Raw genomic sequence first — 13,597 nt, 5'->3', positions numbered from 1 at the left:
GGCTTTAGGGTATTTTTAGGGCGTTTTGGGGTGGTTTTTTTTGGGTTTTTAGGGTGTTTTTTGGGGTGGTTTTTGGGGTTTTAGGGTGGTTTAGGGAGTTTTGGGGTTTTTAGGGCGTTTTTGGGGTGGTTTTTTGGGTTTTTAGGGCATTTTTGGGGTGTTTTAGGGTGTTTTTTGGGGTTTTAGGGTGGTTTAGGGAGTTTTTGGGGTTTTTAGGGCGTTTTTGGGGTGGTTTTTGGGGTGGTTTTTGGTGTTTTTGGGTGTTTTTAGGACGTTTTTGGGTGTTTTAGGTGTTTTTGGGGTTGTTTTAGGGTGTTTTTGGTGGTGTTTTGGGTGTTTTCTGGTGTTTTTGGGGTGGTTTTTGGGGGTGGTTTTGGTGTTTTTGGTGTTTTTGGGGTGGTTTTGGGGTGGTTTTTGGGGTTTTAGGGTGGTTTAGGGACTTTTTGGGGTGTTTTAGGGTGTTTTTGGGATGGTTTTAGGGTGTTTTTGGTGGTTTTGGGTGTTTTTGGTGTTTTTGGGGTGGTTTTGGGGTTTTAGGGTGGCTTAGGGAGTTTTTGGGGTGTTTTAGGGTGTTTTTGGGGTGGTTTTAGGGTGTTTTTGGTGGTTTTGGGTGTTTTTTGGTGGTTTGGGTGGTTTTTGGGGTGTTTTAGGGCGTTTTTGGGGTGGTTTTTGGGGTTTTTGGGGCATTTTTGGGGTGGTTTTAGTGTGTTTCAGGGTGTTTTTTGGTGTTTTAGGGTGTTTTTGGGTTTTTGGGGTAGTTTTGGGGTGGTTTTGGTGTTTTTTGGTGTTTTAGGGTGTTTTTGGGGTGTTTTTGGGGTGTATTTTCTGGCCCCCCTCACCTGTCCCCTGACGTGGGGGCTCAGCCCTCCAGGAACTGCTCCCGAGGCACCTCCAGGAGCACCACGAGCACCTCCCGGGCCCTGGGGGGAATGGGGGGCTCGGAGCCCTGCGGGACCCCAAAAATCCCCCAAAACCACCCAAAACCCCAAAAACCACCCCAAATACCCCCCAAAAACCACCCCCAAAAACCACCCCAAAACCACCCCCAAAAATCCCCCAAAACCACCCCAAAAACCACCCCAAAACCACCCCAAAACCCCCCAAAACCACCCCAAAACCACCCCAAAAACCCCAAAAACCAGCCAAAACCCCCTAAAACCGCCACAAAAACCACCCCAAAAACCACCCCAAAAACCCCCCAAAACCACCCCAAAAATCCCCCAAAAAACGCCACAAAAACCACCCCAAAATCACCCCCAAAAACCCAAAAACCACCCCCAAAAAAACCCCAAAAACCACCCCCAAACCCCCCCCAAATTCCCCACAAAATCCCCTAAAAGTCCGCCAAAATCTCCATCAAATCCTCCCTAAATTCCTCCAAAATCTCAAAAATCCCCACAAAATCCCCAAAAAAATCCCCCCAAATCCTCCCAAAATCCCCGCAAATTTCCCCAAAATGCCCTGAAATCGCCAAAATTCCTCAAAATCCCCAAAACACCCAAAATCTCAAAAAAATCCCCCAAAACCCCCACAAAATCCCCACAAAATCTCAAAAAATCCCCACGAAATCCCCAAAAATCCCCCCAACTCCTCCCAAAATTCTTCCAAAATTTCCGAAAATTTCCCGAAAATGCCCTAAAATCGCCAAAATTCCTCAAAATCCCCTCAAAATCCCCCCCAAAACAGCCAAAATCTCAAAAAATCCCCACAGAATCCCCGAGAATTGCCCCAAAACCCCCACGAAACCCCCCCAAAATCTCAAAAAAAATCCCCACGAAACCCCCCCAAATCCCCCAAAATCCCCCCAAATCCTCCCCAAATCTCCCCAAAAGCCCTGAAATCGCCAAAATTCCCCAAAAATGCCCCAAAATTCCCCAAAATTGCCCCGAATCCTCACCTGGCCACGGCCTCGCTGGCGATCGCCCTCAGGAGGCTCCGCCCCTCGGAGTCGGCGCTGTCTGAGGGGGGGGGGAATGGGGAGACCCCAAAATTCCCAAAAAAATCCCCAAAAAAATCCCCTCAGAAATTCCCAAAAAACAAGAAAATCCCTCCGAAAATCCCCAAAAAAATCCCTCAGAAAATCCTAAAAAACGACCCCAAAATTCCCCCCCAAAAAAATCCCCTCAAAAACTCCCCCCCCCCGCCGCTCCCCCGATTTCCCCTCAGGCCACGCCAAAAACCCCCGAAAATTCCCCCAAAAAATCCCCCCAAAAAATCACAAACCACCCAAAAACTTCCCCAAAATTCCCCCTCAAAATCCTAAAAAATGCCCTAAAATTCCTTAAAAATAAAATAAAAAATCCCCTCAAAAAATCCTCCTCAGACCCTTCCCCGATTTCCCCTCAGGCCACGCCAAAACGCCTCGAAAATTCCCCTCAAAAAAATCCTCCAAAAAAAATCACAAACCACCCCAAAATCCCCAAACTTCCGAACCCCCCCCCTCAAAATACTAAAAATGCCCCTAAAATTCCACAAAAATAATTTTTAAAAATCCCTAAAAATCCTCCTCAGACCCTTCCCGATTTCCCCTCAGGCCACCCCAAAAAACCCCCAAATATTCCCCAAAAAATCCCTCAGAAATTCGCAAAACCAAAAATCCCTCCAAAATTAAAAAAAATCCCCTCAGAAAATCCTAAAAAACGACCCCAAAATTCCCCCCAAAAAATCCCCCCACCCGCTCCCCGCTTTCCCCTCAGGCCACGCAAAAACCCCCGAAAATTCCCCCAAAATCCCCCCCAAAAATCCCAAACCACTCCAAAATGCCCCCAAAATCCCCCCTCAAAATCCTAAAAAAAGCCCCAAAATTCCTCAAAAATAAAAAAAAAATCCCCCAAAAAATCCCCTCAAAAAATCCTCCTCAGACCCTTCCCCGATTTCCCCTCAGACCACCCCAAAATCCCAAAATTCCCCCTCAAAATCCTAAAAAAAAAGCCCCAAAATTCCTCAAAAATTAAAAAAAAATTCCCCCCCCAAAATCCTCCTCAGACCCTCCCCAATTTCCCCTCAGACCACCCCAAAAACCCCTCAAAAATCCCCCCAAAATCCCAAATACCCTCAAAAATCCTAAAAAACGCCCCCAAAATTACCCGAAAATTAAAAACAAAAATCCCCAAAAATCCCCCAGACACTCCCCCCGATTTCCCCTCAGAGCCCCCCAAAACCCCCAAAAATCCCCCAAAATCCCAAAAAAATCCCCCCAAAACTCCCCTGCACCCCTCCAAATCCCCTCAAACCCTCCCGACCCGCACCTCCCTCATCCCCCCAAAATCAGAGCCCCCCAAAATCCCCCAAAATCCAAAAAAATTCCCCAAAATGTCCCAAAATCCCCCCAAAACCGCGCTCACCCCTCACGAGCACCAGCCCGGGGCCGCCCAGCGTCTCCAGCATCGTCGCGCGGCGCCTCTTAATGACGTCACGTACGGACATGCGCGCCGCCATTTTCACCACGTGACACTTCCGTACGGAAAAAGGCGCCACCATTTTTTGAATCTGCGCTTATTGATGACGTAACCGGCGCAGAGATGATGTCATCGAACATGGCGGAGAGAGCCGCCATGTTGGATAAGGGCGAATTTGGGGAATTTTGGGTTTTTTTGAGGAATTTTTGGGTTTTTTGGGGAGATTTTGGGGTTCTCCTTTTGGGTTTTGCCTCAAATCTTCTGGTTTTGACCAAAAAGATGCGAAACGAACGGAAAAAAGCGGAAAATTCTCAGAATCCGGCCCGGCCCGGGCGCCGCCATTGCCACGAGAGCCAATTCCTGGGAATTCCCCATTTTTTGGGAATTTCCCTTTTTTTAACCCTTTTTTCGCCTTTTCCCAGGATCATCCCGCTCCCTTTTTTCCCCAGAATTTTCCCAGTTCAATCTCAAGTTTTTAAATTCAAAATAATCTTTTACATTTTTATTAAAATTTTTAAATCTCATTTTTTATTCGCGCTCCGGGTGGGATTTGAGGGCGGAATAATCGGAACAATTCGGGGATTTGGGCAGAAAAATTGAAAATAAACACTTGAGAAAGGTTGGGGGGGGGGAATTTTGGGGGTCCCTGGGTGAAGTCTGGACCCAGAAGACCCCAAAAAAAAACCCACCAAGAAATAAAGAAAACGACACAAACCACCCCAAAAAAATTGGTTTTTATTTTCATCCCGTACAAAATCATCGGCAAAAAAACCCAAATTGGGGACGGGGTCCCAGCACCAGCGAAAAGGGGAAAAAAATCCAAAATTGGGGAGGGAGAGGGGAGAGGAACCAAAATTTCGGGGGGAGAAGGGGGAAAAGCTGAAATTTGTTGGGTGGGGAGGAAAAAAATGCCCAAAATTTGGGAACAAACAGCGAAATTTGCAGGGAGAGGAAAAACCACAAAATTTTGGAGGGGGGAGGAGAAAAATACCTCAAAATTTGGGGGGAGAAAGGGGAAAAAGCCAAAATTTGGGGGGAAAAGTGGGGGAAAAAAAGCCAAAAATTTGGAGGGAAAGGGGAAAAAAATACCCGAAAATTTGTGGGGAGGAGGAAAAATAACCAAAATTTTGGGGGGAGGAGAGGAAAAAATCCGTGAAAATTTGGGGGAGAAAGGGGAAAAAAATTGGAAATTTGGGGGAGAAAAGGGGGAAAAAAAAGCCAAATTTTGGGTGGGAAGAGAAGAGAAAATCCGTGAAAATTTGGGGGAGAAAGGGGAAAAAAAAATTGAAATTTGGGGGAGAAATGGGAAAAAAATTTGAAATTTGGGGGAGAAAATGGGGAAAAAATACCCAAAAATTTGTGGGGAAAGGGGAAAAAAGCCAAAATTTGGGGGGCGAGGAGAGAAAAAAATCCGTGAAAATTTGGGGGAGAAATGGGGAAAAAAAATTGAAATTTTGGGAGAGAAAGAGGGGAAAAAAAAGCGCCAAATTTTGGGCAGGAAGAGAAGAAAAAAATCCGTGAAAATTTGGGAGAGAAAGGGGAAAAAATACCCAAAAATTTGTGGGGAGAAAGGGGAAAAAAAGGTGAAATTTGGGGGAGAAAAGGGGGAAAAAAAGAGAAAATTTGGGTGAGGAGGAGAGGAAAAAATCCATGAAAATTTGGGGGAGGAAGGGGGAAAAATAACTCTGAAATTTGTGGGGAAAGGGGGAAAAAAATTGAAATTTGGGGTGAAAGAGGGGGAAAAAAATCCAAATTTTGGGAGGGAGGAGAGGAAAAAATCCGTGAAAATTTGGGGTAGAAACGGGGAAAAAATTTTGAAATTTGGGGGAGAAAGGGGAAAAAAAATTTGAAATTTGGGGGAGAAAATGGGGAAAAAATACCCAAAGATTTGTGGGGAAAGGGGGAAAAAAAAAATTGAAATATGGGGGAGAAAGAGGGGGGAAAAAAAGCGAAAATTTGGGGGGGGGGGGAAAAATTCCCAAATTTTGGGGGGAAAAAAAGCGGAAAGTTGGGGGTGGGTGGGGGAGGGGCTCAGACGTACTCGCGGGAAGTGGGGGCGCCCTTGGGGGGGGTCCTGGCCCGGGGGTACCCCCCCCCCTTGGCCGCCCCTCCCCCCCCGCGGCTGCAGCAGGACGAGGCCAGGAGGGACCCCCCGAGCAGCGCCAGCGCCGAGCCCGCCCAGCCCAGGAACAGCGCGGAGCCGAACTCGAACCTGCGGAGGGAAAATCGGGTCAGAAACGGCCGAAATCCGGCAAAAAATAGCAAAAAATGGCAAAAAACCCGGTCAAAATAGCCCAAAATGGCCAAAAATGGTAAAAAAAACCGGTTAAAATAACCCAAAATAGCCCGAAATTGACCCAAATTCACCCCGGGTCTGGCCCCGCCCAGCCCAGGAACAGCGCGGAGCCGAACTCGAACCTGCGGAGGGAAATTCGGGTCAGAAACGGCCGAAATCCGGCAAAAAATCACATTTAAATGGCAAAAAACCCGATCGAAATAACCCAAAATAGCCCGAAATTAACCCAAATTAACCCAAATTCACCCCAGAGCCGGCCCCGCCCAGCCCAGGAACAGCGCGGAGCCGAACTCGAACCTGGAGAGGGAAAATCGGGTCAGAAACGGCCGAAATCCGGCAAAAAATCACATTTAAATAGCAAAAAACCCGGTCAAAATAACCCAAAATTGACCCAAAATAGCCCGAATTTAACCCAGAATAGCCCCAGAGCCGGCCCCGCCCAGCCCAGGAACAGCGCGGAGCCGAACTCGAACCTGCGGAGGGAAAATCGGGTCAGAAACGGCCGAAATCCGGCAAAAAATAGCAAAAAATGGCAAAAAACCCGGTCAAAATAGCCCAAAATGGCCAAAAATGGTAAAAAAAACCGGTTAAAATAACCCAAAATAGCCCGAAATTGACCCAAATTCACCCCGGGTCTGGCCCCGCCCAGCCCAGGAACAGCGCGGAGCCGAACTCGAACCTGCGGAGGGAAATTCGGGTCAGAAACGGCCGAAATCCGGCAAAAAATCACATTTAAATGGCAAAAAACCCGATCGAAATAACCCAAAATAGCCCGAAATTAACCCAAAATAGCCCCAGAGCCGGCCCCGCCCAGCCCAGGAACAGCGCGGAGCCGAACTCGAACCTGGAGAGGGAAAATCGGGTCAGAAACGGCCGAAATCCGGCAAAAAATCACATTTAAATGGCAAAAAACCCGGTCAAAATAACCCAAAATTGACCCAAAATAGCCCGAATTTAACCCAAATTAAACCCGGGTCTGGCCCCGCCCAGCCCAGGAACAGCGCGGAGCCGAACTCGAACCTGGAGAGGGAAATTTGGGTGAGAAATGGCCGAAATCGCCAAAATTTATCCCAAAATATTCCAAAATATCTCTAAATAGCAAAAAACGCGATCGAAATAGCCCAAAATGGCCAAAAATGGTAAAAAATCCGGTTAAAATAACCCAAAATAACCCGAATTTAACCCAAATTCAACCCGGGTCTGGCCCCGCCCAGCCCAGGAACAGCGCGGAGCCGAACTCGAACCTGGAGAGGGAAAACGGGTCAGAAACGGCCGAAATCCGCCAAAAAATAGCAAAAAATGGCAAAAAACCCGATTGAAATAGCCCAAAATTGACAGAAATTGTAAAAAATCCGGTTAAAATAACCCAAAATTGCCAAAAATGGCAAAAAAAAAAAAAGGATCAAAATATCCCGAAATTGACCCAAAATCCAGCCAGGGAATTTGGGTGAGAAATGTCCGAAATCGCCAACATTTATCCCAAAATTCACCAAAATATCTCAAAATAGCAAAAAACGCGATCAAAAGAACCCAAAATAGGCCGAAATTAACCCAAAATATCCTGAAATTAACCCCAAAAACCCCAAAAAACCCAAAGCTGGCGGATTTCGCCCCAAAATCCCCCTTCAAAATCCGAAACCTATCCAAAAAAATTCATCAAAATCACCAAAAAAACCCCTAAAAATCACCTTCAAAGGCACCAAAATTGCCCTAAAATCCACCAAAATCGCCCCAAAATCCCCGAAAATCCCCAAAACCCCAAACCCAGCGGATTTCAGCCCAAAATCCTCCTCAAAATCCAAACCCCACCCTGAGGAAAATCTGTCAAAATCACCAAAAATCGCCTTAAAATCCACAAAAACCGCCCTAAAATCCACTGAAATTGCCCCAAATTGCTGCCACAAAAACCCCTCAGGACCCCAAAAGCTCCCAAAACCCCAAATCCTGCGGATTTCACCCCAAATTTTGCTCACTTGAGGTTGATGGGGATGGTGGGGTCGTAGAAGCTGGTGACGATCCTGTGGCCGTACCAGGAGCAGGAGACGAGAGCCAAGAGCCCTGGAAAACCCAAAAGCGGCTGAAATCGCCCCAAAAAAATATCACAAAATCGGCTGAAATCGCCCCCAAAAAATAACCCAAAAGCGGCTGAAATCGCCCCAAAAAACAGCCCCAAAATCGGCTGAAATCGCCCCCAAAAAATAACCCAAAAGCGGCTGAAATCGCCCCAAAAAACCACCCAAAATTGGCTGAAATCGCCCCAAAAAACACACAAAATCGGCTGAAATTGCCCCCCCAAAAAAGCCCCAAAATCGGCTGAAATCGCCCCCCAAAAAAAGTCCCAAAATCGGCTGAAATCACCACCCCAAAAAACCCCAAAATCGGCTGAAATCGCCCCAAAAAACCCCAAAATCGGCTGAAATCGCCCCCAAAAAAGCCCCAAAATCGGCTGAAATCGCCCCAAAAAATAACCCAAAATCGCCCCCAAAAAAGCCCCAAAATCGGCTGAAATCGCCCCCAAAAACAGCCCCAAAATCGCCCCAAAAAACAGCCCCAAAAGCGGCTGAAATCGCCCCCAAAAAAGCCCCAAAATCGGCTGAAATCGCCCCAAAAAATATCACAAAATTGGCTGAAATCGCCCCCCAAAAAAATCACAAAATCGGCTGAAATTGCCCCCCAAAAAAGCCCCAAAATCGGCTGAAATCGCCCCAAAAAATAACCCAAAATCGGCTGAAATCGCCCCCAAAAAAAATCACAAAATCGGCTGAAATCGCCCCAAAAAAACCACCCAAAATCGGCTGAAATTGCCCCAAAAATAACCCAAAATCGGCTGAAATCGCCCCCCAAAAAATATCACAAAATTGGCTGAAATCGCCCCAAAAAAACACCCAAAATCGGCTGAAATCGCCCCAAAAAAATATCACAAAATCGGCTGAAATCGCCCCAAAAAACAGCCCCGAAATCGGCTGAAATCGCCCCAAAAAAATCGCAAAATTGGCTGAAATCGCCCCAAAAAGACACCCAAAAACGGCTGAAATCGCCCCCAAAAAAAGCCCGAAATCGGCTGAAATCGCCTCCAAAAAAAGCCCCAAAATCGCCCCCAAAAAAGCCCCAAAATCGCCCCCAAAAAAAGCCCCAAAATCGGCTGAAATTGCCCCAAAAAAAGCCCCAAAATCGGCTGAAATCGCCCCAAAAAAATCACAAAATCGGCTGAAATCGCCCCAAAAATGTTGAACGGGGAGGAGAACCCCGAAATCGGCTGAAATCGCCCCAAAAAAACCCCAAAATCGGCTGAAATCGCCCCCCAAAAAAGCCCCAAAATCGGCTGAAATCTCCCCCCCTAAAAAATCCCGAAATCCGCTTAAATCGCCCCAAAAAAGCCCCAAAATCGGCTGAAATCACCCCAAAAATCTTGAACGGGGAGGAGAACCCCAAAATCGGCTGAAATCGCCCCAAAAAAGCCCAACCCAATTTCGGGGGTCCCCAAGCCATTTTTGAGGGTCCCCAAACCCAATTCTGGGGGTTCCAAACCCAATTTTGGGGTTCCCTGAACCCATTTTTGAGGGTCCCTGGGGGATTTTTTGGGGTCCCAAACCCATTTTGGGGGTCCCGGGGGGTTTTGGGGGTCCCAAACCCATTTTTGATGGTCCCAAACCCAATTCTGGGGGTCCCCAACCCATTTTTGGGTTCCCTGAACCCATTTTCGGGGGTCCCAAACCCATTTTTGATGATTCCAAACCCATTTTCGGCAGTCCAGGGGCGGTTTTGGGGGTCCCAAACCCAATTTTGGGTTCCCTGACCCCATTTTTGGGGGTCCCAAACCCATTTTTGAGGCTCCCAAACCCAATTTCGGGGATCCCAAACCCAATTTTGGCGTCTCTGAACCCATTTTTGAGGGTCCCCTACCCAATTTTGATGGTCCTGACCCCATTTTTGGGGGTCCCCAACCCATTTTCAGGGGTCCCAAACCCAATTTTGGGTTCCCTGACCCCATTTTTGGGGGTCCCCAACCCATTTTTGATGATTCCAAACCCATTTTTGGGGGTCCCCAACCCATTTCCGGGGGTCCCAAACCCATTTTTGATGATTCCAAAACCATTTTTGGGTTCCCTGAACCCATTTCTGGGGGTCCAGGGGGGTTTCCGGGGGTCCCCAACCCATTTTTGGGGGTCCCCAACCCATTTCCGGGGGGTCCCCAACCCATTTTTGGGGGTCCCCAACCCATTTCTGGGGGTCCCCAACCCATTTTTGATGGTCCCAAACCCAATTTTGGGTTCCCTGACCCCATTTTTGAGGGTCCTGGGGGGGTTTCAGTGGTCCTGAACCCATTTTCAGGGGTCCCCAACCCAATTTTAGGGATTCCAAACCCATTTTTGATGATTCCAAACCCATTTTCGGGGGTCCCCAACCCATTTTTGATGGTCCCAAACCCAATTTTGGGTTCCCTGAACCCATTTTTGAGGCTCCCGGGGGGTTTTCGGGGGTCCCCAACCCATTTTCGGGGGTCCCCAACCCATTTTTGATGATCCCCAACCCATTTCCGGGGGTCCCCAAGCCATTTTCGGGGGGTCCCTCTCACCTGAGAGGATGAAGAGGCCGCCCCCCGCCCCGGCCACCGCCGCTTTCTTGCGGGCGTCGTCGCCCCCGCAGCGCGTGCACCTCATCCCCGCCACGGCCGCGCCCAGCGCCAGCGGGCCCAGCACCCCCGAGAGCACCATGAGCGCCCGCGTGGCCTGCAGGTGGCCTGGGGACAAACGGGGGGTCACCAGAGGGGGTTTTGGGGGGGTTTGGGGGGCGTTTGAGGGGGATTTGGGGATGTTTGGGGGGTCCTGGGGGGATTTTGGGGGGTTTTGGGAGGGTCCCATGTGGCCTGGAGGTGGCCTGGGGACAAACGGGGGGTCACCAGAGGGGGGTTTGGGGGGTTTTGGGGGGCGTTTGAGGGGGATTTGGGGATGTTTGGGGGGTCCTGGGGGGATTTTGGGGGGTTTTGGGAGGGTCCCATGTGGCCTGGAGGTGGCCTGGGGACAAACGGGGGGTCACCAGAGGGGGGTTTGGGGGGTTTTGGGGGGTCCTGGAGGGGTTTGAGGGGGTTTGGGGGGGATTTTGGGGGGTTTGAGGGGGATTTGAGGGGGATTTGGGGGGTCCTGGAAGTGTTTGAGGGGGATTTTGGGAGGGTATGGACGGTCCTGGAGGGGTTTGGGGGGGATTTGGGGGGATTTGGGGAGGTTTGAGGGGGATTTGAGGGGGATTTGGGGGGTCCTGGAGGTGTTTGAGGGGGATTTTGGGAGGGTTTGGGGGGTCCTGGAGGGGTTTGGGGGGATCACCAAAGGGGTTTGGGGGGATTTGGGGGGGGAATTTTGGGGGGGGCCCAGCACCCCCGAGAGCACCATGAGCGCCCGCGTGGCCTGCAGGTGGCCTGGGGACAAACGGGGCGTCACCAGAGGGGATTTTGGGGGAGGTTTGGGGGGTCCTGGGGGGATTTGGGGGGGTTTGAGGGGGATTTGGGGATGTTTGGGGGGTCCTGGGGAGGTTTGAGAGGGATTTTGGGAGGGTATGGAGGGTCCTGGAGGGGTTTGGGGGGGATTTGGGGGGGTTTGAGGGGTCCTGGGGGGATTTGGGGGGGTCCTGGGGGGATTTGGGGGGTCCTGGGGAGGGTTTGAAGGGGATTTGAGGGGGATTTGGGGGGTCCTGGAGGTGTTTGAGGGGGATTTTGGGAGGGTTTGGGGGGGTCCTGGAGTGGTTTGGGGGGATTTGGGGGAGACTTGGGGGGGGTTTGGGGGGATTTGGGGGGTTTGGGGGGTCCTGGGGGGTGTTTGAGGGGGATTTTTGGGGGGATTTGAGGGGGATTTGGGGGGTCCTGGAGGTGTTTGAGGGGGATTTTTGGGGCGGTTTTGGGGATTCTGGAGAGGTTTGAGAGGGATTTGGGAGGTTTTGGAGGGGTCCTGAAGGGGTTTTGGGGGGATTTGGGGTAGGTTTTGGGGGGTTTGGGGGGATTTGGGGGGGATTGAAGGGAATTTGGGGGGTTCTGGAGGGGTTTGGGGGCACTTTTGGGGGAGGCTGGGGGGGTTTTGGGGGAGATTTGGGTGGCCTGGGGGGGGATTTTGGGGGGGATTTTGGGGGGGATTTTGCGGGAGTTGGGGGGAAATTTGGGGGATTTGGGGGGGTCCCGGGCTGGATTTTGGATCCCAGTGGAATTTTGGTGGTCCCGGGACTCTGCCGGGCGGGGCGGGGGTGACACCGGGTGACATCCGGTGACAGTTGGGGACAGGCGGGGACAGTTGGGGACAGGTGGGGACAGGCGGGGACAGGCGGGGACAGGCGGGGACGCTCCGGTGCCTTTATGGCCACCAGGGCGACCTTTGGCCACGGCCACGCCCCGAAACCGGGAGGGGACAGGGTGGGGACAGCGACAGCGACAGCGACAGGGACAGGGAGGGGACAGCGACAGCGACAGGGACAGGGTGGGGACAATGACAGGGACAGGGACAGGGACAGGGACAGGGTGGGGACAATGACAGGGAGGGGACAGCGACAGCGACAGCGACAGCGAGGGGACAATGACAGGGACAGGGACGGGGACAGTGACAGTGACACAGCGACCCCGCAATTGCCACCAATGGAGCTGCCGGGTGTCCCCAATGTCCCCAATGTCCCCCATGTCCCCCAATGTCCCCAATGTCCCTGTCACTTTCCTGATGTCCCCGAGACACCAATAGCCCTGATCCTGTCAGTGTCGCTGTCACAGCCCGGTGTCCCCAATGTCCCCAGTGTCCCCAAACCCCAATAACCCCGATCCCCCCTCAGTGTCCCCAGTGTCCCCAGTGTCCCCAAACCCCAGGATGGCCCCAATGTCCCCAAACCCCAATAACCCCAAAGCCCTGATCCCATCGATATCCCCAATGTCCCCAATGTCCCCAATGTCCCCAATGTCCCAAAGCCCTGATCCCATGGGTGTCACTGTCACACCTCAATGTCCCCAATGTCCCCAGTGTCCCCAGTGTCCCCAATGTCCCCAAACCCCAATAACCCCAATGTCCCCAATGTCCCCAAAGCCCTGATCCCATCAGTGTCCCCAATGTCCTCGATGTCCCCAGACCCCAATAACCCCAATAACCCCAATCCCATCAATGTCCCCAATGTCCCCAAAGCCCTGGTCCCATGGGTGTCACTGTCTGTCCCCAATGTCCCCAACATCCCCAATGTCCCCGGTGTCCCCAATGTCCCCAAAGTCCCCAAAGCCCTGATCCCATTGGTGTCACTGTCACACCCCAGTGTCCCCAGTGTCCCCAGTGTCCCCAATGTCCCCAGACCCCAATAACCCCAATAACCCAATTAACCCCGATCCCATTGATGTCCCCAATGTCCCCAATGTCCCCAATGTCCCCGGTGTCACCTGGCAGGGCCAGCACGGAGTCGTAGCTCTTGCACTGGAGCTGTCCCGTGCTGGTGCTGACGCAGCTCATCCAGAGCCCCTTCATTGTCACCAGGGCGGTGATGATGCTGTCACCCGCGAACGTCGACACCTCCCACTGCGGCAGCGCCGTGGCCGCCAGCAGCGCCAGCCAGCCGGCCCCGGCCAGGGCCAGCCCCAGCGCCTGCAGGCCCCCGTGCGCCATGGCCGGACCTGCAGAGCCGTTATTGATCATTATCGATCAGTTATTGATCGGTGTTGATTGGTTATTGATAGCTATTGGTACCCCATTGATAGCCTATGGACACCCTATGGATCCCAGCCGGCCCCGGCCAGGGCCAGCCCCAGCGCCTGCAGGCCCCCGTGCGCCATGGCCGGACCTGCGGGGGTTATCGATCATTATTGATCAGTTATTGATCGGTAATGATTGGTTATTGGTAACCTATTGGTACCCTATGGACACCCTATGGATCCCAGCCGGCCCCGGCCAGGGCC

General features: G+C 51.4%; 1 protein-coding gene and 1 long non-coding RNA gene across 2 annotated transcripts; both read right to left on the bottom strand.

The window, feature by feature from the left end:
- Positions 1-830: 830 nt before the first annotated feature.
- Positions 831-3,399, bottom strand: LOC136570958 (uncharacterized). Its single transcript, XR_010785583.1, has 3 exons — positions 3,345-3,399; positions 1,898-1,958; positions 831-920 (listed from the first exon to the last, which is right to left on the bottom strand). It is a non-coding gene; the product is annotated as an uncharacterized lncRNA (long non-coding RNA).
- A 2,030-nt stretch (positions 3,400-5,429) lies between these two features.
- Positions 5,430-13,309, bottom strand: LOC136570962 (claudin-7-like). Its single transcript, XM_066571382.1, has 4 exons — positions 13,085-13,309; positions 10,271-10,435; positions 7,668-7,752; positions 5,430-5,610 (listed from the first exon to the last, which is right to left on the bottom strand). Exons 1-4 carry the CDS (start codon positions 13,305-13,307, stop codon positions 5,430-5,432), a joined length of 654 nt encoding a protein of 217 aa, XP_066427479.1. The 5' UTR covers positions 13,308-13,309.
- Between the last annotated feature and the right edge of the window lie 288 nt (positions 13,310-13,597).

The sequence above is a fragment of the Molothrus aeneus genome, unplaced genomic scaffold, assembly GCF_037042795.1.
Source record: "Molothrus aeneus isolate 106 unplaced genomic scaffold, BPBGC_Maene_1.0 scaffold_441, whole genome shotgun sequence".
In the NCBI taxonomy this organism is placed as follows: Eukaryota; Metazoa; Chordata; class Aves; order Passeriformes; family Icteridae; genus Molothrus; species Molothrus aeneus.
This window is presented reverse-complemented; position numbering and strand designations above follow the sequence as displayed.

Bases quoted from the DNA above. Each gene is read 5' to 3' on its own strand.
- LOC136570962 (XM_066571382.1), bottom strand. From the start codon at position 13,307: ATGGCGCACGGGGGCCTGCAGGCGCTGGGGCTGGCCCTGGCCGGGGCC. The intron at 7,753-10,270 runs GTGAGAGGGACC...TGGGTTTTCCAG, and splicing joins CGGCCTCTTCATCCTCTCAG to GGCTCTTGGCTCTCGTCTCC. The intron at 5,611-7,667 runs GTGAGCAAAATT...TTCCCTCCGCAG, and splicing joins ACCATCCCCATCAACCTCAA to GTTCGAGTTCGGCTCCGCGC.